The 23,181-nt window shown below is 40.5% G+C and overlaps 2 protein-coding genes across 5 annotated transcripts in view; one reads left to right on the forward strand and one right to left on the reverse strand.

Annotated features, from left to right (window-relative positions):
* nudc.S (nudC nuclear distribution protein S homeolog) lies at positions 1-18,825 on the forward strand. Its single transcript, NM_001094564.1, is given in 9 exon segments — positions 1-96; positions 2,642-2,719; positions 3,868-4,062; positions 6,443-6,499; positions 6,613-6,735; positions 9,434-9,628; positions 9,706-9,789; positions 17,191-17,309; positions 18,623-18,825. Coding segments are annotated over 9 exon segments (984 nt in total). The 5' UTR covers positions 1-15; the 3' UTR covers positions 18,675-18,825.
* kdf1.S (keratinocyte differentiation factor 1 S homeolog) overlaps positions 18,737-23,181 on the reverse strand; it is a 10,071-nt gene continuing 5,626 nt past the window's right edge. For 2 of the 4 annotated variants that reach the window (XM_018247945.2, NM_001127734.1), the window contains 2 exon segments: positions 20,622-20,680; positions 18,737-19,488 (listed from right to left, as the gene is read on the reverse strand). In XM_018247945.2, the coding sequence (XP_018103434.1) occupies positions 20,643-20,680 (38 nt within the window). In that variant the 3' untranslated portion in view covers positions 18,737-19,488; positions 20,622-20,642. 4 annotated transcript variants of the gene reach the window in all.

The following is a 23,181-nucleotide window of genomic DNA, read 5'->3' on the forward strand; positions in this document are numbered from 1 at the left end:
GGCGGATTGAGCAGCATGGCGGCATCTGCAGAGGATGAAAAATTTGACGGGATGTTGTTGGCTATGGCCCAGCAGCATGAAGGAGGTGTACAGGAGGTGAGAACCATGTATTTATTGCCCATGTAATCACTGTATTTTTGTTCTGCCACATCACAGTCGTCAGAACGTGTCCAAGTCGCTTAGTTGAAATGCTACAAAGTTGTTCAAGGCTAGCTTTCGTGCACATCCTTCCTGGGGCAAAATATCGCAGTTACTCAAATGTTTCTATCTAGACAGAGAGATATATGGGAAATTAGATTGGGTTGATACTTATGTGCCATAATTGTACATTTCATATCCACATAAAAATTCATCATCCATCTCCTAGCCTAACATGGTGCGTATCAGGCCTTAAAATAAACCGGGACATGTCTTGTGTTCACAATATCAATAGCTAGCCATACAACGCTGGGCCAGCTCCAACTATCCTCCAGCCATACATTTAAATACGTTCTACACAATTTTTTAGAGATAACTGAGATCCTTTAATATCTACATTTTCTACACTCCCTCTCTCCTTATATGGAAGAATCAACTACATTTTTTTATACCTTTCAATGACCCAGTTAGTCCTGAGGATTGCCTGGGCAGCTGACAGCTGTCTAATATTTACCCTTATTACATTGCCTCTCAAATTAGATCTACTGGTACTACCACCAGACCTCTATAAATTGAATGTTATTTTTTTGGTGGGCTACTGTGCTGTGGAACCTTGCCCATCATATAATGACAAATATTGGTGACCTCTCCCTATCATGTTGACACTCCACAAAAGCCTTCATCCAAGTACTGAGGTATTTAAAGAAAAAGTTGCCCATCTTCACTCATAGGTTGCCTTAGGGGGCAATACCACTCTCACCCATTTCCCCACGCTTGATTATTTCTTATACTGGCCTTTCCAAGGGATTAAAACTTAGTAGATCTTATGCAAACTTTTATCTCCTGTGTTTACCTGAAAACTAAATGTAAAGCACAACAGCTTAATTTCTTTAGGTACTTCCAAATATATCTAGTGTTCAAGGTGCAATTCTGTACACTCTTGAGCTACTGGGAAACGTCCATCTGATAACTGTCCCAAGTGTGGGCCACTCTCATGTAATGTAACACAAGAAAGGATGGAACATAGTAACCAAATATAGAAACACTTACCGAGTCAGAAAAGTGATCCAGGTGCACCAGCCCAAGACGCTTAGCACAGGGAGCTGCAAACTATCTCTAACAAAAAAGGACATACAGGCAGGCACTCAAGGATTCCACAAGGATCACAAAAGTAAAAAAACACCTTTTATTAAGCTATTTATAAAATCGGCATCTAATACGCGTTTTGTGCCTATTACTAAGTGCCGCAGGACACCAAATGCATAGCACAAATGAAGATGCAATTTTTTTTACAAGGGGTGGCTAATTCTAAACTATTTTTTAATTGGTCTTCATTATTTATTTTTATTAATGTCTAAATTATTTGCTTTCTTCTACTAACTCTTTCTCCATCTAAAAAACAAATGCTCTGTAAGGCTACAAATTTGACCCACACTGGACCCTATCCTGGCTGGCAACTCCATTTATAGACCTGAACCTGACACCCCTATCTCTGATGTCACCAAAGGGGGCGGCAGGCATGCACCTATAAACGGAGGCTGCCGGATTCTAAAGATAGTAGAGTAAGGGCGCAAAATCTGTGTGGAAAGGCAGCGCAAGCCCACCGACCCAGGTAAACCCACTTTTACCGACAAAGCCTAAAAAAACATTTCTCTAGAGGCAATCTGGGCTTCAGGTGGTCGTTATTGCCCATACCCCCGCTGTCCAGTAAATGCAGATGGCAACCCTACTGTTATGGACTACAGCAGTGATCCCCAACCAGTAGCTTGTGAGCAAATTTTAATTGCATAAAAATTAAGTACAGAACCTCCTGTAGACTGACGGTCCATATAGGGCTACCAAATAGCCAATCACAGCCCTTATATAGCACTCCAGGGGACTTTTTCATGCTTGTGTCGCTCCCCAACTCTTTATACATTTGAATATGGCTCTTGGGTAAAAAAGGTTGCGGACCCCTGAACCACAGTGTTTGTATGCAACATGTAAATGTGATGGTTGATTACTGACAAGCCAGTGTTCTTTGAGTAGCTCTGTTTGTTACACTGGCATTTTGCATAGGATGCCCTTGGTTTTAGCACTTGCAGGTCGCTGTGCTATGGTCTGGACTGAGTAACAGAATGTACCAGATAGGTGGCTTAATACAAAAGTGACCTCAGCATTCATTTGTCCTGTCTCCTTCTGGTGCCAGGGGGACCAGTGTAAACCTTTCACTTAAGAAGGAATGTAGCAACTTCAGACGTGCAGGATATTTTAGCTATATTTTAGCTATATTTTAGCTACCCCATCAACTTATTTTTCTACTTATTATTTGTTCTTTCCTGTGTTGTTTTCCACACAGCTGGGAATTTTTAACCTCTTTTTATATGGAAATGACTGAGTATGGTGTGAGATTCCTTATATTGAATGACTTGCAATTTGACTTTCCAAATACAGTGCCACTGCCATCATCTTGCTTTATTACAGATGTAATTTTGTCTTTTTTTTTATTTTTTTATTTCTGAAGCTGGTAAACACATTCTTCAGTTTTCTGAGGCGGAAGACTGACTTCTTTGTTGGAGGGGAGAGTGATGCAGCTGAAAAGGTGAGGAAGCATGTTAAGTGTTGACCACAATTTGCATTATGTTTGCATTGAAAGCAAGGTTAAATAAGTATTCAAGCCAGCTAACATGCTCCAGGAATAAACAGCATGTTAATGGTCTTAATCTGTTCTTCCTTTATTTTCTTATTTGTCCTCCACATCTATTAAAGGGCAAATAATCATTAATGGTTTCTAAACTGTGTTTATTTATTTTTTTCATAATGTTTGTTGACCTATAATTTCCTCTTTTCCAGACCCACACTTTTGAAAGCCATTTTGATATATTGTCATTTGTTAGTTGTTCTGTTTCATAGACCGGTATGGGATCCGTTATCTGGAAACCCATTCTGCAGAAAGCTCAGAATTATGGAAAGGCTATCTCCCATAGACTCCATTTTATCCAAATAATCCAAATTTTTAAAAATGATTGCATTTTTCTCTGTAATAATAAAACAGTACCTTGTGCTTGAGCCAAGATATAATTAATCCTAATATATAATTAATCCTTATTGGAGGCAACCCCATCCTATTGGGTTTACTTAATGTTTACATGATTTTCTAGTAGACTTAAGGTATTAAGATCTAAATAATGGAAAGATTTGTTATCCGGAAAACCCCAGGTCCCGAGCATTCTGGATAACAGGTACCATACCTGTATTCTGTTTACTTATTTTTGTTATTATCAATTTGTTATAACAATTGCACCACAGGGGGCAGGGTTACATTGTGGTGTATGGATAAGTGTGGTGCTGCTTTTCAGCATCACAAAGGAAAAACAAAACAAAAAACTGTTCATAAACAGGCTGACGTGAGCTGCAAACTCATGTATAGAGCCACAGCCTGTTATCTATTGTATGTATTTATGTATGATTAACTTTATTTGTAAAGCACTGTGCAATACATATTGGCAGAAGGCAGAAAATCTATGAACAGTATTGAGCAGTTGATCTAATTGTTGGCATGGGGGGAGCAGTTGATTGGATAAAAGCAGTAAAGTTACTGTGAAGTCTGATTTTTTTTTTCATGTGTGCCCAACTTTACATATTCATCTATGTTTTCTGAGCAAATTCTACTTACGTTTTACATTACTTACATTTTCCCTTTAATGCAGAGATTTACTTGAGTGAATTCACAAAGTTTATTTTTTATAGCTCATCACCCAGGCCTTCAACCACCACAATAAACTTGCTTTAGCAGCTCAGGAGCAGAAGGATGTTGATCGGCAGGAGAGAGAGGCTGCAAGGCGAGAGCGTGAAGTCAAGAAAAAAGCAGCAGAAGTTGGAGAGTCCAGAATCACAGAGCTCACTGATGAAGAAGCAGAGAGACTACAAAAAGAGATTGACAAGGTTAACACTAAAAAATTAACACTGCCATCACTTTTATCATACTTCTTGCAGTGCTAACATTTTAAAACACAATTTGAAAATAGAAAACAAAAAATAGAAAACTGATATTGAAGTAAAAGCAGAATTTATTAGATAGCTAACCATATTCTTCATCCCACAATGCCATTTGAACAAACCATATCTTTGAATGCCATTTTGTTTTATAAGTGGCTCTGAGAGCGCTGCTGCAGCAAGATACCTTTTTCAAAAAGGTTTCTGTACCCTGGCCAGGGTATATCTTTTATGTATTTAATATGATCAGATTAGCCGCTTGGAAGGCAAAACTGGACAAAGATCTGCTTATTTGATGACCTTACCAAGCGAACATACTTACCTGTGCATAACCAGAACTGTGGGCTAACTCAGTAATGACTTGGTATATGGTAATTGTTGGAAAATAAACATTAACATAATAATATGCCCAATTGAAAAAAATCACACCTTAACAAAGGATGCATATTACATTTGTGTGCCAGTCCTATTTTTTGTAATTTTTTTTTATTCTGTTCCCCATAAATCTTTGTCATTTCTTTGAATGCCTGTATTTCTAGCTATCATGGCACTTAATCTGCCACACACCTGGTTAAAGGGGTTCTGTCATGATTTTATGGTATAGTTTTTATTACTAAATTTCACTGTGTACATTATTAGTAATTCATTCTACCATTTAAAATTTAAATATAACTGAAGTTAGCCAGACGGACTTTTACTTTTGAGTTCTTTTCTCATATTTACCACTAGGTGGGGTCAGGATAGCATTGTTTGCAATGCAGTTGTCAATGAGCCTGTTATCTGGTTACCTTACTGTTGTTCTGCTGATAGGCTGGTGTGTGTTTGTGTGTGTGTGTTGGGGGGTGGGTGATATCTTTCCGATTTGCAGTGCAGCAGTAAAAAATGACTGAAGTATATCAAAACACAAGTCACGTGATTGAGGGAAACTTGGAACATGTCTAACCCCATGTCAAATTTCAAACTTAAAGGAGAATTCCACCCCCTAGGCGCAAAAATCACTCCCCCCCCCCGGCAAATGTCTCTAACTTGTTACTTACCCCTCCTTCTATGTCCTCTCCAGCGGAGTTCACGGCAGCCATCTTCTCTCAAACACTCTTCTTCCTGTGTTCCCCGGCTCCTTACCGGCAAATGCCTCCAACTGCGCATGCAGGGGTGCTCCGCCGTTGAGGCTGTCGCCTCAGGCAGCAGCACCATACTGGGTACCAGGGGCAGCAAAAATGCTGCTCCTGGTACTTTAAGAGTGAGTTTCGGGGGGAGGGGGGCAGCAGCAACTGCTGCTGCCTCAAGCATTGGAGGGGCCAGGATCACCCCTGTGCGCATGCACCCGAAAGTCACGAAGTTTCCGATTCCGAAACTTTGTGCGCAGTAGATCCTTACCAGTAAATGCCTGCTACTGTGCATGCGCCACCAAACGCCGGGGATTACAGGAAGAATAGCGCTCTGACGAAGATGACTGTCGTGAACTCCGCTGGAGAGGGCCTAGAAGGAGAGGTAAGTAACAAGTTAGGGCCATTTGCCCGGGGGGGGGGTAGGCCGGAGGGAGGGGGGCCTATGCAGGGGAGGGATTTTTGCGCCTAGGGGGTTGAATTCTCCTTTAAATATTAAAAAAAAAAATTGGTTGCTTTTTTTGAAAGGATTGAATGGATTTCAAAGAAGGTTTCTGATAGAGGAGCTCAATTAACTGATGCATTTTGTAAAAACATGTTTTACCATGACTGAATCCTTTTAAGGAGTCAAAGGTATTATAGTATACAGTACAACCCCCCATTTTACATATTTCCGAGAACCATAAAAATATTGTGGGAAATCCTGGAAAATGTAAAATAGGGGAAATACATTTTGTGGGACCACAAAAACTGGTGTAAATAAGTATGTGAAATGAAGGTTTCTCTGTAATATATTCCTTGTTTAGTTCTCAGGCATATTTATATACATCAATAACAATTTTTTCTTAAATGGAGCTGTATGTTTTCTTTTAATAAGGAATGCATCCTTTTTAGTTTAGAATCATATATGGCTTTTATGTAGCAGTGTTTCTGGAGATAGAAAACTAGCAGTTTCAGTGGGAAGCACCTTGGATGTGGCCTAGGAATGGTATATCACTAATCTTCCTGTTTTTTTATACAATTTCTAGAGAAAATCTGCAACATAATGTGTTATATGACACTATTTTTGGAAATTTGTACACTGGCAGAGAAAATATTGTCCCATGAGCCTTAAAGTACAGATAACTAGCATTTGAAACATTAATGTGATCTACCAATTAATTTTTATTTTTATCCACAAACCACTGCATAGTTTCATTGTAGGGTTTTTTTTTTAATTGCAGAACAAAGAGAGAGAAAATGCCACAAATGAGACGGAGGAGAAGCCAGAGCCTGAGAAGGTAAGATCAGAGATGGAAAAATACAGATGTTTTTATGGAGAAATGTGGCCTCCACATGTGAGTGTACATTGAAGAAAATAATGGGGTGTAATTGGTGCTTTTGTATTCTGTAGAATGGAGAGGAAGAAGAGGAGGGGGAGGAAGATGAGAAAGATAAAGGAAAGCTCAAACCAAATTCAGGAAATGGAGCTGATCTTCCCCATTACCGCTGGACACAAACCCTCTCAGAGGTTGATGTAAGTGTTTGTGAAAATGCTACTGAATATTTAGTTGTATGTGGTGCCCATGGAACAGGCCTAGACATGGAACTAAACATTTACCTCACAGTTTTTTGTGGACTTTTCTAGATTTTCTAACCCTAATTTTTTCTACCCCTTAAGTTTAACTTTTATTCTTTAATTCATGATGCCATGCTGCTTTCCCTGACAATTACATCCTAACATTAGTCTGTGTGCATATTCTGTGTGCAAAATCACTGGCACAGATGAGTTACAAAACATGACTAGGCAACCAACTGAATACTACTGTTCAGTCAGAGCTGGATGCCAGTACTCACTCTTTGTTCATACGATGTGCTTTGGTCCCTGCATATATTGCTGGAGGTTAGTAATTGCTCTTCTGCCAGTATACTGTGCATGATGGTTGTACATTTATTATGCTGTTTTGTTTTTGGGGAGACTACAGCCCATCCTCAGCCTTTTTAATTAGCTAGGAAGTCCAGTATACATACCTGTGCAATGTGCTAGGGGCCAAAATCTTTATTCATTTACTGAACTGGTACAGTTTGGCATTCTTTGTAAGTTATGCCATAAGCCTTTTGCAATCATATGGCTTTTATCCATTTGGATATTAACATTGGATATTCCAGATTTGTGAACATATTCTGGAAATCACATATCCGTTTTTATCTGGGTGTGTAGTGCATGCCATTTTTTTGTCCATTTAAATTAACGCTGACCAGACATATGCATTTTCACCGCCAAATCCACTTTCCTCTTGAGGCAACTTTAAGAGATTTCTGGAGACTGAAGCGGCATATGGGTTTTACCACCAGCGATTCACATTATTGCTGGTGGAAAAGAGAATCATCACCTGCAGAAGCAGACATTTATCCTTGGCAATTAATCTCCTGGTCTGCCATTGCCCTAAAGGACTGACCGCGACAAATCTCCTCTTCTGTGGGTGACTAATCTCCTCTAATTCTTTTCCACCAGTGATTGAGTGAATCGCCAGTGGTAAAACATAGACTTTGTTTTTCTGAAGTTGCCTCAAGAGGAAACTTTCAGGCAACTTCAGAAAAACAAATCCACACATATGTTTTACCAACGGTGGGAAAGCATTTGGAGGAAATTAGTTGCCTGCAGAATCGGAGATTTGTTATGGACAACTAATCTTGTTGGGATGGGGATCAGTAATTTGTGAAGAGCAAGCATTTTTTATTAAAAAAAAAAGTGAAATAAATCCAGCGACACACGTAACAGATGTTCACGTCACAGAAATGTATGTTAAAAAAGTTTGTTGTTTATAAAACAAATAAATAATACCTAAAAAAAAAAAAAGCAGCATAATTTTTTTTTTATACTGCCCCCATATATATATATATACTCTTCATGAAGAAGAAGAGCTAACCACGTTAAGTCAATACATTCTTCCAGATTTTTATTTTTAGTTAATTACACATAAAATGTTTTTTTTTTCTTTTCTTTTTGCTGCTGTTCATGCTTTCATCATTGGTTTACCTGGTTGCACTGTGCAACCTGGCATGTTCTGCGACAGCCAAAGTAGTTTGTGCTATCTCGTTATAGTTCTCAGAAAGCAAAGAATGGAATATAATTTATTTTCTAAATGCACTTATTACATGTATTAAACATTTCGCTGTATCATCATTGTTGCACATATTCACAAGTGATTCCATTCTATAAAGTAGTTTTGTAGATCTCAGTAGTGAAATGTGGTATTGCAAGTCACAAAGTGACCTTTCGCTTACAATATATACGAAAGAGGAACCAATGTATGCAGTGTATTAAATACATTAGATATTCTTACCACTGTGTACGGTGGGCCCGGGTGCAAACTCCCAGGCCTTCAGCAGAGGTAGCAAACACCAGGAGACATCAGAAGAGGCCTGCACAAGCCTGGACCCACAAAGTAGTAGAGCTGAAGTCCGATTGTAAAAGGTGTAAATGTACATTTTATTTTCCATAATTAAGAACCAAGGCCTGATGCGTTTCTAAAAAAAACAAAACTATCTAAAGCATACCTCCCAACTGTCCCTTTTTCTGTGGGACAGTCATGATTTTCACAGCTCAGCCCACAGTCTTGGGTTTTTTCCTGAAATCTCCAGTTTCTCTTTGATCTCCTGCACTGATGCCAGAAAAAGATACAAAGTTTCTGAAACTTAATTAAAATAAGAGGCTTTTTGGCAGAGAGCCCAGAACATGGAGAATCTGCACTTCTAGTCATTTGTGAGAATTTAAGATAAGCAAAGAGACCATTTAAGATAAGCAGGTCTCTTAGGGAAACTGTGACTCACAACTTAAGGGCAATTTCAGCTTCATTAACAAGACTGTTATACACATAAAACATGGCCCTAAAACTTTCAGTAATATAGTTAAACTTTAATAACCTGACACATTTTGTAGAATGGACAAGGTAATAAGTGGGTGTGGCCATAAATTGGGCACGGTAAAAAAAATGTTTTGTCCCTGTTTACATTTTTCACATGTTGGGAGGTATGCTAAAGTAATAGATACTTTAAATTATAAGCTCAAATGAGGCAGGGATTGAATTTAATTATGTAGAATACCTGTAAATGGCTCATACAATATCCACACTATATAAATAAATAGTCGCTGTTTTGGAAGAATTTGGTTTTAAGGATTGTTTTTTTTCAGCTGGCAATCATATCTGAATGATCTAATTCTCCCTTTTTAGATGATTGTACCATTCCCAGTTTCTTTTCGGCTCAAGGGGAAAGATGTGCAAGTGGATATCAAACGGCGTAGATTAACAGTTGGCCTTCGGGGACAAAAGCCAGTGCTGGATGGTGAACTGTTTAATGACATTAAGGTTGAGGAATGCTCATGGCTAATAGAGGATGGAAAAGTTGTAACTGTGCACCTGGAAAAGGTGAGTGGATTTGCCTGTGTTACCGGAATTTCATTTACTTTTCTGCTCTAGTTCATCCTTTGTGTTTACCCCTGCAGATCAACACAATGGAGTGGTGGAGCCGCATTGTCTTAACAGATCCTGAAATAAATACCAAGAAAATCAATCCAGAAAATTCCAAGGTATGTTGTGTATTCTTTCGAATAAATCTAGATATAGAACCAAAAAAATGATGTAATGGCTGTAGCAGTAAACTTGTGGGCAGAGAGCTGACGCTGACTACATGGCCTCTGTATATCCCCTGGACATTATATTTATTGATCAGAAGTTGTGTAAATCTGTGGGGTGCCATTTATTTTTTATCAACCAGTATATTAATGCACTAACATTTTAACGGAAATCCTAAAATGTCTCCATGCTTACATAAAATGTATGCTTATTTATCAAATTTGTTTATTTATCAAATAAATATAAATATCGAATAAAAAATACATATAAATATGAAATTTTAAAACATTTTAAAAAACCTCAAATGTTTATTACTAAAAAATCCAAATATAAAAACCTTGACTGAACATAATTTTTTGTGCAAAAAAAAATTAAAAATGTGGTAAGAATTTAAATTTAAAGATAGACTGTAAATGTTCACTATTTCCCTTCTTGCATGGTTTTTAAACTTCACTATTTGGTTTTAGTTGAGAGTTCCCATTTCAAAAACAACAGGACCTGTGGTTCAGGATGCCTCGACTTGTTCTTCCTGTATTTACCCTGCAGGGAGAAAATAACATCTAGCAGGCAAGAGTTCAGTGTTTTATCTGTAGAAATCATTCACTTGGAGGCTGCCACATTGTTCCTGTTGAACCTGAAAGTCTCTCATACTAGTAGCATTTTCACAGAACACTGGGTAAGGGAGCAGACAACCTTCAAGGGACTAATTAGTACAAAATAAATTCTTGCCAGTGTTATGTTCATCCTGTGTCTGTCGGTTCCGATGCAGAGATGTACCTGCTTTTATCTTGTGATGAAACTGCCAGCAAGATTTTTGTGTAAATCTTGCATAATTCTGTACCTATATTTTATTAGTAATAATCAATGTTAGAGCATGTGTCCATGTGTCATAGATAGTCAGGTTCTTAGCCTCAAAACTATAGGCCTGTTAGTTTGATGTCAGTGGTAGGAAAGCTATTTGAAGGGGTATGATACTTCATTGCAAGTCATAATACTATGAGTTTGCACCAGCATGGTTATGTGTAACTAATCATGCCAGACTAATTTAATCACCTTTTGTGAGGCGGTAAGCAGGAAAATTGCCTCTGTGATGGCAGTGGATGTTATCTACTTGGAATTTGCTAAAGCATTTGATACTGTGCTACACAGAGCAGCACTATTAACTGATGCATTTTGAAAAAAAACAATTTTCTCTAGTTGGCCCTCCTGTCAGTGCAGACATTGTGGGTTATGTTATCCTTCACCTCTGGAGGCAGGACAGAAAACTTTTGACTCCTAGCCCCTCCTCCTGCTTATATGAGCTGGCTCCACCTTCTCTCCTCAGTTCTTTGTCCTGCCTCAGGAGGTGTAGGACAGGAGGTTTTATTTATTTTTTTTTTTCTGTATTTCTTTATTTTTATTCTCCTTATTCACAGCATGTGTTGGATTTTCAACACCTACGGGACACACAGAGCTGTCCAGAAGCTGCAACAGAGACTCACTGAGCCGTTCCTGCTTCACAAGGCAGCGAGGAAATAGGCACAGTGATGTCTCAGCTAGCCACACGTGATATGCCGAGCTATCACAGGCTCACAGCCATTTAGGATACACAGAGCTACCTGCAGTTTTTATTTAGGCTGTGACAACATCTCACCCCTTCCCCACTTAAGAAAGGAGAACCTGGGAAATCAATGGGCAGTGTGCTGGTGAGCCTACACCGTCGTTGTTACGGCAAACTACAGGGCACGTGATGACAAGGGAGTTGCAGGATCCCATACTTGGTCGGCTATTACCGAGCTTCATTGGGCACTCGCAGTGTTACAGGCATTGCATGCTCGCTGTTTAGCCAGTACGCGCGGTCAGTCCATGCAGCTGAACATGGGCGGGTTGATAGGGGATTCGAGCGGTTGCTTAGCAACGCGTGGCGCTCATTTTAGAACACGCCAAAACTAGGTAACCATTTTCACGTTGTTCCACAAGCGCACTGACGTCATCAGTAACCGGCATCTACACACGCTCATCAGACAGCATGTATTAGCTGTACCAGCGCAACTGAACACATTGCTATCCTGCATGCGCCCTAATCTACACGTGGCACTGAGCGGTGATACAAGCAATACATACTGCACAGGCTAATTCACAGAATACAGTCACTGGGTGAGTGCACATCGACTTTATTTAATCACCTTAATTCCAAGACATCATGGAAAAGGCTGACTCTTTAAAAGAACTAAGGGCAGATATTCAGTCGGCTAGAAAGACAAAGAAGCTAGATAAAATACCAAAATGCACAACCTGCAGGCATTCTTTGAGGAAGTCTGAGAGAATTTATTGCTCTGACTGCAAGCTGAACACAAAATCTGTAGATGTACAGGGACCACCCATTTTATCCCCACAAGCCAATTTATTCCAATCAATAGAAGATCCCCCTTCTATATCAAATGCAGATGACAAGGCCATCTCCTGGCCCAATTATACCAGCATTCACACACCACCTCAGCCTTGCACAAATGATTCCATGGAATCTGCCACAACCCAGCCCTCCAGCACAAGTACCACCACAGTTTGGGGAATTTTTGCAAAGGATAATGAAATCCACTCATTTCCATGCCATTTCCCACTGGACCGTCTGTTAATACACAAACGGTTAAACATACAAAGAAGCGTAAGGCAGCACAGCCTGTGAAGCCAAGCCCTCTTCAGAGTCTGAAGAAGTATCCAGACTCAAACAAGAAGGAGCCCCTGTATCCAGATAAAGATACATCTGATCAATTACAATCTACTACTGATACAGATTCAGAGGATGAAAAAAACGTTACTGCTAACCCGGAGGTGTCAAAAAGACTACTTCGGGAGATGCTGCAAACACTTGAAATTAAAGATGAGGCAGTCGCCCTTTCCAAAGCCGACAAATTACTAGGTGTTCAGAAAAAATCGAAATCCGATATTCAATTCGATCACACAAGCCATTGAAACTGAATGGAACCAACCGGAGAGGCACATTGCTTTAACTCGAAGGTTCTTTAAGACATAGCCTATACCAGATGACCACCAAAAAAGGTGGGACAAGGCCCCAAGAGTGGATTCCGCGGTTGCCTGTCTATCTAGACATACAGCATTACCGGCAGAGGAAGCAGCTTTCAAGGATCCTTTAGATCGCCACATGGAGTCCACTAAGGCTACAGCAAACGCTGAAGTCACAAGACGAGCCTTATGGCTAAAGCACTGGTCCGGAGACACGGCATCAAAAGTCAGACTGCTATCTCTACGATTTACAGGTGATTCCCTTTTCGGACCCGACCTTAAGCAAATCAATGCAGAAGTAACTGGAGGAAAGAGTACTTTTCTTTCCATGGGGAAGAAACAAACATTTGACAATTCCAGTAAATTCTCAAATAGAAATAGTTGGTCATAACAAACCAGACCCTTTCCTCCCTTTCGGTCCAGTTTCAGAACGGATTCCACTGATCAGTCAAATAAACGCAGCAGGCCTACCTGGCACCAACAAACTTGTCCCAATATCAAAAAGACGACTCTCGGCAGAACTACATCGGCCTGACTCAGCCCAACAACAATTAGTCCAATCACTGTTGCGGGCAAAAGTTATACAAGACGTTCCACAATCCCAGAGGTTTCGAGGTTTTTACTCCAATCTTTTTCTTGTCAGAAAGAAAGACGGCACATTCAGGCCGGTGCTAAACCTCAAGTCTCTCAACACATTAGTATCCAATCAGAAATTCAGAATGGAATCTGTTCGGTCAATAATAGCGAATATGGAACCAAACTGCTTCATGACAACCATAGACCTACAAGATGCCTACCTCCACGTGCCCATTAAAGCCCGAATCCCGCAGATACCTCCGATTCGCCATAGGCGACCACCATTACCAATTTATGGCCTTGCCCTTTGGACCTTTGTACTGCGCTACGTGTTTTGTGTTTTTACCAAAGTATTAACACCACTGATAGCCTACCTCAGGGCACTGGGGATAAAAATTCTACCCTATCTGGACGACCTGCTCATCATGGCACCCTCTGCAGCTCAGGCAGCCACAGACACTATAACCTGCCTACGGGTTTTGACACAGCACGGTTGGCTGATAAACTTTCAAAAAAGTGCTCTTCACCCAACTCAGACCATCCAATTTTTGGGTCTCAACTTCAACTCCCTCTTACAGAGAGTATTCTTACCACAAGACAAGATAGACAGATTAATTCAGGCAACCACAGTTTTCCAGAGGTCACAGGCAGTCTCTGCGTCCATTGGGGTTTATGGTATCCGCTCTAGAAGCAATTCCCTTCTCCAGATTCCATTTGCGTCCACTTCAGAACAATTTTCTGAGCAAGTGGAACAAGAACCACAAGGATTTACAACAACTTATCACCATCTCCCACACGCCCAATCAGAGCTTGAGGTGGTGGATGGATCCAGCCAATCTCCACAAAGGCAAAATCTGGGCCCCCGACCACTGGGAAATAGTGACCACAGATGCCAGCCTCAAGGGCTGGGGAGCTGTATACCGCAACCATACGTTACAAGGCTCATGGACGCCAGCCGAAAGGTCGTTACCCATCTATATTTTGGAATTCAGAGCGATCGCCTTAGCACTAGAGGGCTGGACACCTCTTTTACAATCACTGGCAGTCCGACTACAATCCGACAATGCCACAGCAGTGGCATATATCAACAAACAAGGGGGCACACGAAGCAAACTAGCCATGCAGGAAGTGACCAGGATCTTAAAATGGGCAAAGCTCACAGTGACCAATTTGTCAGCAGTATTCATCCCATGGATACTGAACTGGGAAGCAGATTATCTCAGTAGAACAACACTCAACCAGGGAGAGTGGGCACTCAACGACGAAGTGTTTCACCAACTAGTGCCCAGGTGGGGCATGCCACAGATCGACATGTTAGCCTCAAGACAAAACACCAAACTGCCACTTTACTGTGCCAGAACAAGGGATCCAGGGGCGGCGTTCGTTAGTCATCCCTTGGAATTTTCACCTCGTGTACGCATTCCTACCCCTTGCTATTCTTCCCAGGGTCATCAGGAAAATAAAGCAAAGCAGCAACACCACCACCATCCTCTTAGCTCCGGACTGGCCAAACAGAGTGTGGTACATAGATTAAATCCGACTATCCATATCCAAGCCTTGGCGGTTGACGGACCATCCCAACAATTACTCCGTTTGACGGCGTGGCTCTTGAGTCCGAATGGTGGGACCAACAAGGGTACTCACAGAATTCAATAGACATTTTGCTTCAGGGACAAAATCCACAACAAGAACATATTACAGAGTATGGAGAACTTTCCTAGCTTGGTGCCTTCAACAAGGGTTTCACTGGGAAAATAGATCCCCATACGTTGTAGTTAAGTTTCTCAAAGACGCCTTCCAAAAAGTTTTAGAGTTACGCAAACTTAAAACACAAGTATCAGCTTTGTTAGTCTTAACCCATAACCGTTGGGCGGACACGGCAGAAATTCAACAATTCTTTAAGGGCGTAGCAAGAAAACGCCCTCCCTTAAACAACCATGTTCAACCTGGGATCTTCCACTGGTGCTGAATGCTTTACAAAGGCCACCCTTTGAGCCACTTGGATCTTGTGACCTTAAATGGTTATCTCAAAGTTGTGTTTCTAGTTGCCATCACATCAGCGAAACGGGTATCAGAATTAGCTGCTTTTTCCTGCAAAGAACCTTGGATTTCCTTTCATGCTGATAAGGTAGTACTTCGGACTGGGCAAGGGTTCCTCCCTAAAGTAGTGTCCGACTTCCATATAAATCAGGACATTGTATTACCTTCCTTCTGTCCCAAACCGGCTAACGACACACACTTGATGTAGTCAGAGCCCTTAGGATTTACATTAAGAAGTCATCGGCTTACTAACGTTCTGACAATCTGTTTGTCTCCTTCCTTCTGTCCCAAACCGGCTAACGACACACACTTGATGTAGTCAGAGCCCTTAGGATTTACATTAAGAAGTCATTGGCTTACTAACGTTCTGACAATCTGTTTGTCTCCTATGTAGTATCACACAAAGGACTAGCAATTTCAAAGAGGACAATTGCCAGATGGCTTGTATAGACTATAAACATAACCCATGACGATCAAAAAAAAAAAAAGCCCAGACCGCTTGCAGTGAAGGCTCACTCTACAAGGCATAGAGTACATCTTGGGCACTTCAAAACATGGCAACTGCAGAACAAATCTGCAAAGCAGCCACTTGGGCTTCACCAAACACTTTTATTAAGTTTTACAAGTTAAATGTTTTTGCTTCTCAATCGGCTGTGTTTGGCTGTAAAGTTCTTCAAGCTGCAGTAGCACAATGAGTAGGCAAATTAAGCTACGCAGTTCAGCTACGCAGTTCACAGTTATACCCGCCCTGATAAAGGGGCAGCATCTGGATGTCCCACAACGTCTGTACTAACAGGAGGGCCGACTAGAGAAAAAGGGGTTTTGTCCTTACCGGAAAAACCCTTTCTAGTAAGGCCGAACTGTCAGTGCAGTAAGTCCCACCCAGGCTGATTTTAGTATGGGTACCGGTCATCTTTCTCGCTATCTTTCTACCTGTTCTCTCTTGCTCTTCTTTCTATCTATGATGTCTCCACCAGCTGAGCTTTTCAAAAGAACTGAGGAGAGAAGGTGGAGCCAGCTCATATAAGCAGGAGGAGGGGCTAGAAGTCAACAATTTTCTGTCCTGCCTCCAGAGGTGAAGGATAACATAACCCACATTTCCAGTAAGTACAAAACCCCTTTTTCCCATGACCATATCCCTAAGGAATGTTGGCCTGGAACATATTATTTGCCCCTGGATATTTTTTTTATATAAACAATACTAGTGAAGCAAGCACAACCGTTTTACCAGTACTAGAAAATATTCAGAAGCATTTCAATCAACCACTTAAATAAGCAAGCAACAGGTAGGGAGCCCTTAAATCAAATCACTTGCTCACATACTCTCTTCATTCTATAATACCAACAGATCACACACGCTTACCAGTGCATGGCAATACTGCATTATATTTTTACTTTAAAACGCTTTCCCTTTTTGACATTACTGTTCCTATAAAGGAACAGTAACATAAAAAAATAAGTGTTTTAAAGTAGTTAATATAATGCAGTATTGCCACTGATGGTGCTGGCCCTCAGTTGACCCAGTCAGGTCCCTTAACAACAGCAAACTATTTTGAAAGGATGAATGATGAAGCTTCATTTTCAGAACATTGACAGTTGAATTAATGTATGAACTTTTTTTTTTTACTAACCACATTGCTAGTGGAGAGAGTGACTTGAGAGAACTCAAGAAGAATAGCTATAATTAAGAAAAGCATTTTTTACTTTTATCTCCCATATTCTGTTTGCTTCCCCAGCTCTCTGATTTAGATGGGGAGACCCGCAGTATGGTGGAAAAGATGATGTATGACCAAAGGCAAAAATCAATGGGACTTCCAACTTCAGATGAGCAGAAAAAACAAGATATAATGAAAAAGTAAGTATGAAATGACAGGTGTAGATCTCTTCAGGGGGTGCCCAAACTTTGTTACCCTGGGATCTACTCTCGACACCTGGCCACCATCAGATCTACCTTGATAAAAATAGTGCACTCTCCTAAGGCAGAAGATTGCAGACTCACCTGTATTGTGCAATTTCACATTCAAATACCCCAGAACTCATAGAAGGGTAGCAATTTCATGTATAACTACCCACAGAACTCACAGCCAGATGGCACAGTGTCAAATTAAGGTCAAATTCTTACCCCCAGAAGTGATAGCAAAATTTCATATATAAATACCCCCAGAAGTCAGCAGTGACAGATTCACAGAAGGCAAAGAAAGAGTTAATAGTCACTTTGAGCTAAACAAATGTGTGTAATAAATGAGTTGTGTGGGGGGGGGGGGAAGTGCCAGCAGGCAGTACAAGTAATAAAAACTGCTTACCGTTGTACTGCTGCACTTATCAGTTCAGGGGGGGGGGAATCTGCAATGTAGCCCTCAGTGCTCATCCCTCCCTTCATTCTGAGTTCTCCCTCCCATCCTTCGTGCTGTGATGTGCTGCAAGCCCACCTTCCCATACTTCGTCCTGTGATCCCGCCCTCTCTCCCATTGTTTGTGCTGTGAGCCCGCCTTCCCATCCTTCGTCCTGTACTGTGATCCTGCCCTACTCTCATTCTTTGTGCTGTGCTGTGATTCCACCCTCCCTCTCATCCGTCGTGCTGTGATCCCGCCCTCCCTCTCATCCTTCGGGCTGTCCTGTGATCCCACCCTCTCTCCCATCCTTTGTACTGTGAGCCTGCCCTCTCTCCCATCCTTTGTGTTGTGATCCCGCCCTCCCTCTCATCCTTCATACGGCCGAGCCCATGCAGCCCTACCGCCCTCCCTAGCTCACTCCCAACACCGGGCCCCAGGTCGCGGTCTACCAGGAACATTACCGGGATCTACTGGTTGACCGCGATCAACGTCCTGGGCACCCCTTATCTAGGTGAAAAAAAGTAGTGTACTGACACTGCTTTGTACTGACCTATAATGTCAGTACAAAGCAATTATATGACAGTGAAGTGATTATTGTCTTGAAACAAAAGATAGTTGCCTTTCAGTCTATACAAAAATACATTGCAGGCTTTTTACTTGCCATTTTAAGCTCATGTAGCTCCCTGCTGTGTCCTGTGACAAAGTGTGATGAGGAGACCCAATTAATTCATAATGTTGCTTTTCTCATAGTGAGAGTGTGTGTGTCTCCAATATATTTAACTTGCTTTTTTCATGTATGTGTCCTTGTTTAGTCTATAATTATGTTTTATTGCAGGTTCATGGAACAACACCCAGAAATGGACTTCTCAAAGGCAAAGTTTAGTTGAAACTATACCCAAAGGCTAGGTCTTTACTCATTTATCTTTTTCAAAAGTATGAAAATACAAGGTTCATTACAAGTATCTATTTAATGATTCTGCTTCTCCACCCACTGTAATGTTTTCTGAATACATTGTATTAAAACTTTAACATATTCCACATACCATTTCCTCTATTTGTGAAATACCAAAACCTATATTAGAAGGTGGGCTGTACAGTAAGAGAACTGCACAAAAGCTACATTCTGACCTTTCCACAGTCCGGTCATGTAGAAACCTGGCCTTTCCTTTTCCTGCATAAAGACATACTTCCTTTCTTGCGGCATCACTACCAACAAGGCTATCATGTGCAATTTTGAAGTGTACAGTCAAAATATTCTTTCAGCAGGTGAAAGTAATATGGGAAAAAATAGATCCATCTGCAAGTTCTATAAAGTGTCTATATATAAAAAAAAAAATCCACGTGAGCATGGCATTAAAAATCCCACTGAAACGTTCATACAACAAACATTATGTATTTCAGTCCTGTTCCCCCAATCGGCACGAACAGTAAATCAGAATCTGGGCAGCAGGATTGCAGTACAATGAGACAAAAGGCTGTGTCCTTATCCTTTTGAAAGGCACTTGAATCCTGTGTTTAATATTGCACTTCATCAAGAGTCCCATTATGTACATCAGAGTGGCACTCTATTTCGATCAGCACCTCCATTTAGATGATCCTGCTCTACAGTCTTCAGTAGTTAACAATATACTTTTAGCAGAGGTGTTCCTGAAGAATCGGTCTCTGTGTCTTGTAGAGAATCATCTTTCAACAAAGGTGTCCCTGTAAAGAGTAACAAATAAAATAAAAAAAACAGTTTAAGTGTATTCGTAATGCAGACTCTTGTGATCACTCAGCCACAAAAGAAAAAAAAATTAACAAGAGAGCCACTTCACACCTTTCATTTATACTAATGTATCAAACATTTTCCTTTTACTATCCATTCTGAAATGAAACCATGTGACATTTAAATATAAAAGATGTATATAATTAATGGCTATTACTAACATACTTCGTTTGTGGCACCGGTGGAAATGCTAGAAATAATGTCGTTTGACCAGAGGGCTTCATGTTGAAGTGAAGTGGTACAGCAATAATTTTACAATAAATTTATTTGCCCCCATTTTTCTGAAAATAATCTCCCTAGTGTCATAAGCACTGCCCAAGCTAATTGAGCAATTATTTGACCAATAGGAGGCCAGACTGAAAAGCCTAATGACAATATAGAAGGCATGGATCTTCACTTTAAGGCAAATGCCACACAGGGCTGATTCTTTGCTGCCATATGCCTTCTTCCTTGCCTGCACCCAAAACCATTGCATTAGCTCAGGAGCAGGCACATGTGGGGAGGATTTTGGAATTGAAACCCGCCATGCTTGTCTGCAACTGGGTCAACGTAATTCACTGCACAGTTACTGTGCTGCTGTCTGTTACTGTGCAGCCCTCAGTTACCTGAGCTTAGGGACCAACTCCCAATAGACTATAAACATCATTATAAAAGGCTTATCCGTAATTAATTCAGATCACATGGCAGTTCTGAAGCCAGAGTAAATTAAATCAAATTATCAGCTTCTCATTTTGTATTTTATGCTACATTCACCAAACTTAACTTGTCACCCAGAGCACACTGAGCATATGAGTGTCAGTGACCCTCCTTGCATAATCCAAGATGGGGAACTCCTGCGCAGAACTAGATCTAGAGCGGCTATTATCGGTTATAGAGATGCTGAACAATTAGCAGTAAGTTCAGTATACAGAAAAATGTGCCATTACCCTTATGTATATTTCTTAGTGTTTGTCTAAGACTCTAATGTGCAACAGACACTCCCATCACCCTGTGCTCAAAAGGAATATATATGTGAGCCTATCCACAATCCATGTGACAAAAAAAGAGTGTGCACAAACAACTGTGTCACCTGTTTCTTTATACAGCATATTCACTGAGGACGGTCAGAGGACAAATGCCTAACCCTTTCTTTTGGAAAGAACAAGAAATGCCACAATCAAAAGGGACAGACCAGTATTTGCACATTGAGCATATTTCTACTCATATACATTAACACAATAAACATGGGTTAACATGTTCTATTAAAGCATACTTTAAAACACAGCATCTTAACCGCAAGGATACTGTTAAACCATGTAAGAGTTGGGTATTTTAAAGGGATACTGTCATGGGAAAAAATATTTTTTTCAAAATGAATCAGTTAATAGTGCTGCTCCAGCAGAATTCTGCACTGAAATCCGTTTCTCAAAAGAGCAAACAGATTTTTTTATATTCAATTTAGAAATCTGACATGGGGCTAGACATATTGTCAATTTCCCAGCTGCCCCAAGTCATGTGACTTGTGCTCTGATAAACTTCAATCACTCTTTACTGCTGTACTGCAAGTTGGAGTGATATCACCCCCTCCCTTTCCCCCCCCCAGCAGCCAAACAAAAGAACAATGGGAAGGTAACCACCTAACACAAGATAACAGCTGCCTGGTAGATCTAAGAACAACACTCAATAGTAAAAACCAATGTCCCACTGAGACTCCTTCAGTTACATTGAGAAGGAAAAACAGCAGCCTGCCAGAAAGCATTTCTCTCCTAAAGTGCAGGCTCAAGTCACATGACCAGGGGCAGCTGGGAAATTGACAAAATGTCTAGCCCCATGTCAGATTTCAAAATTGAATATAAAAAAATCTGTTTGTTCCTTTGAGAAATGGATTTCAGTGCAGAAGCATGCTGGAGTAGCACAATTAACTGATGCGTTTTGAAAAAAAACATGTTTTCCAATGACAGGATCCCTTTAAGTTTCCTTTTTAGCCCATTCCTCCTCACTCTGGATCCATTTAAAGCAGAAGGAAAGCTACGGAACCATTTTATTGCCAATAGATTAGCTGAAATAGTGCAAGCTAGAATGCTATATTTATTCTGTAGAATGATTTACCATACCTGAGTAAAAAAGCTCTAGAAGCTCTTTTTGTTTAGGATAGCAGCTGCAGTATTAGCTTGGTGTGACATCACTTCCTACCTGAGTCTCTCCCTGCTCACTTATAGCTCTGGGCTCAGATTACAGCGGGGGGGGGAGCAAACTGAGCATGCTCACGCCCGGGGCAAGGAGGTTTAAGCTGAAGGCAGGAAATCTGATGCAGAAGTCCATATGTACACAATAGATGGAAAGAAATGCAGTGTTTCTTTTGACAGAGGACTCGGAGCAGCACTACTTTGAGGGTTTACGGGTATATTTAAGTGGACCTTTCTGATAAGGCTTACTTCATTTTAACCTTTCCTTCTCCTTTAAAGGAAAACTATACCCCCAAAATGAATACTTAAGCAACAGATAGTTTATATCAAATTGAATGACATATTAAAGAATCTTACCAAACTGGAATATATATTTACATAAATATTGCCCTTTTACATCTCTTGCCTTGAACCACCATTTCGTGACTCTATCTGTGCTGCCTCAGAGATCACCTGACCAGAAATACTACAACACTAACTGTAACAGGAAGAAGTGAGGAAGCAAAAGGCAGAACTTTGTCTGTTAATTGGCTCATGTGACCTTACATGTGGTTTGTATGTGTACACAGTGAATCTTACGATCTCAGGGGGCGGCCCTTATTTTTTAAAATGGCAATTTTCTATTTATGATTACCCAATGGCACATACTTCTAAAAAAGTATATTATTATGATAATGGTTCATTTACATGAAGCAGGGTTTTACACATGAGCTGTTTTACTCAGTATCTTTTAATAGAGACCTACATTGTTAAGGGGGTATAGTTTTCCTTTAATGCATGTCTGCTTTTGTAAAGCACACCTTGTCAGAGGCAGCCTCAGAGTTTCATAAAATGGGCATTGTATGTTTATGCCCACACAGTATTTATGTGGATACCCCAAACAAAATAGATGCTGAAAACTGCAAAGTTATATAGCCAGATGGGTGACTGTTGTGGCATTTAGCTCTCAAAAATGCTTGCCTACTACTGCAATGCAGAAATGTGCCAGATAAAATACTGTTGCTACCTGCATTCTACAAACAGAAAATTAGGGGCATATTCATATTCTGGCATTAAGAGGCATTTGCTTGAACAAAAACATAAGTAACAAATAAGCTCCGTCACACAAAGCATTCTCTATTTTGGCCGAAAACACACCAATACAGTGACTTCTGCCTTTCAGAAAGCGTGTTTTAGCATTCAAGTCTCTACTTAAGCAAGCCACCTTGTTGATCTATCTGAGCTGGTCATGAAAATGCTGTGCGTGACATGGCTACATTTTACACCAATTTTGATGAACACTATCTGTAGAATTAAGGCAATAAAAAAAATATACTGAGCAGCTTTTTAAAATGATTTCTATGCTCATAGTGCATCGTGCTTAGTCACAAGTAAGGATAACCAAAGTACTGCATTTTATTTAGCAAAGTTTACCTTTTTACATGACATATTTGACACACTTTTATAAATATGTAGTTGTAGTAT

Source organism: Xenopus laevis, chromosome 2S, assembly GCF_017654675.1.
Source record: "Xenopus laevis strain J_2021 chromosome 2S, Xenopus_laevis_v10.1, whole genome shotgun sequence".
Lineage (NCBI taxonomy): Eukaryota > Metazoa > Chordata > Amphibia > Anura > Pipidae > Xenopus > Xenopus laevis.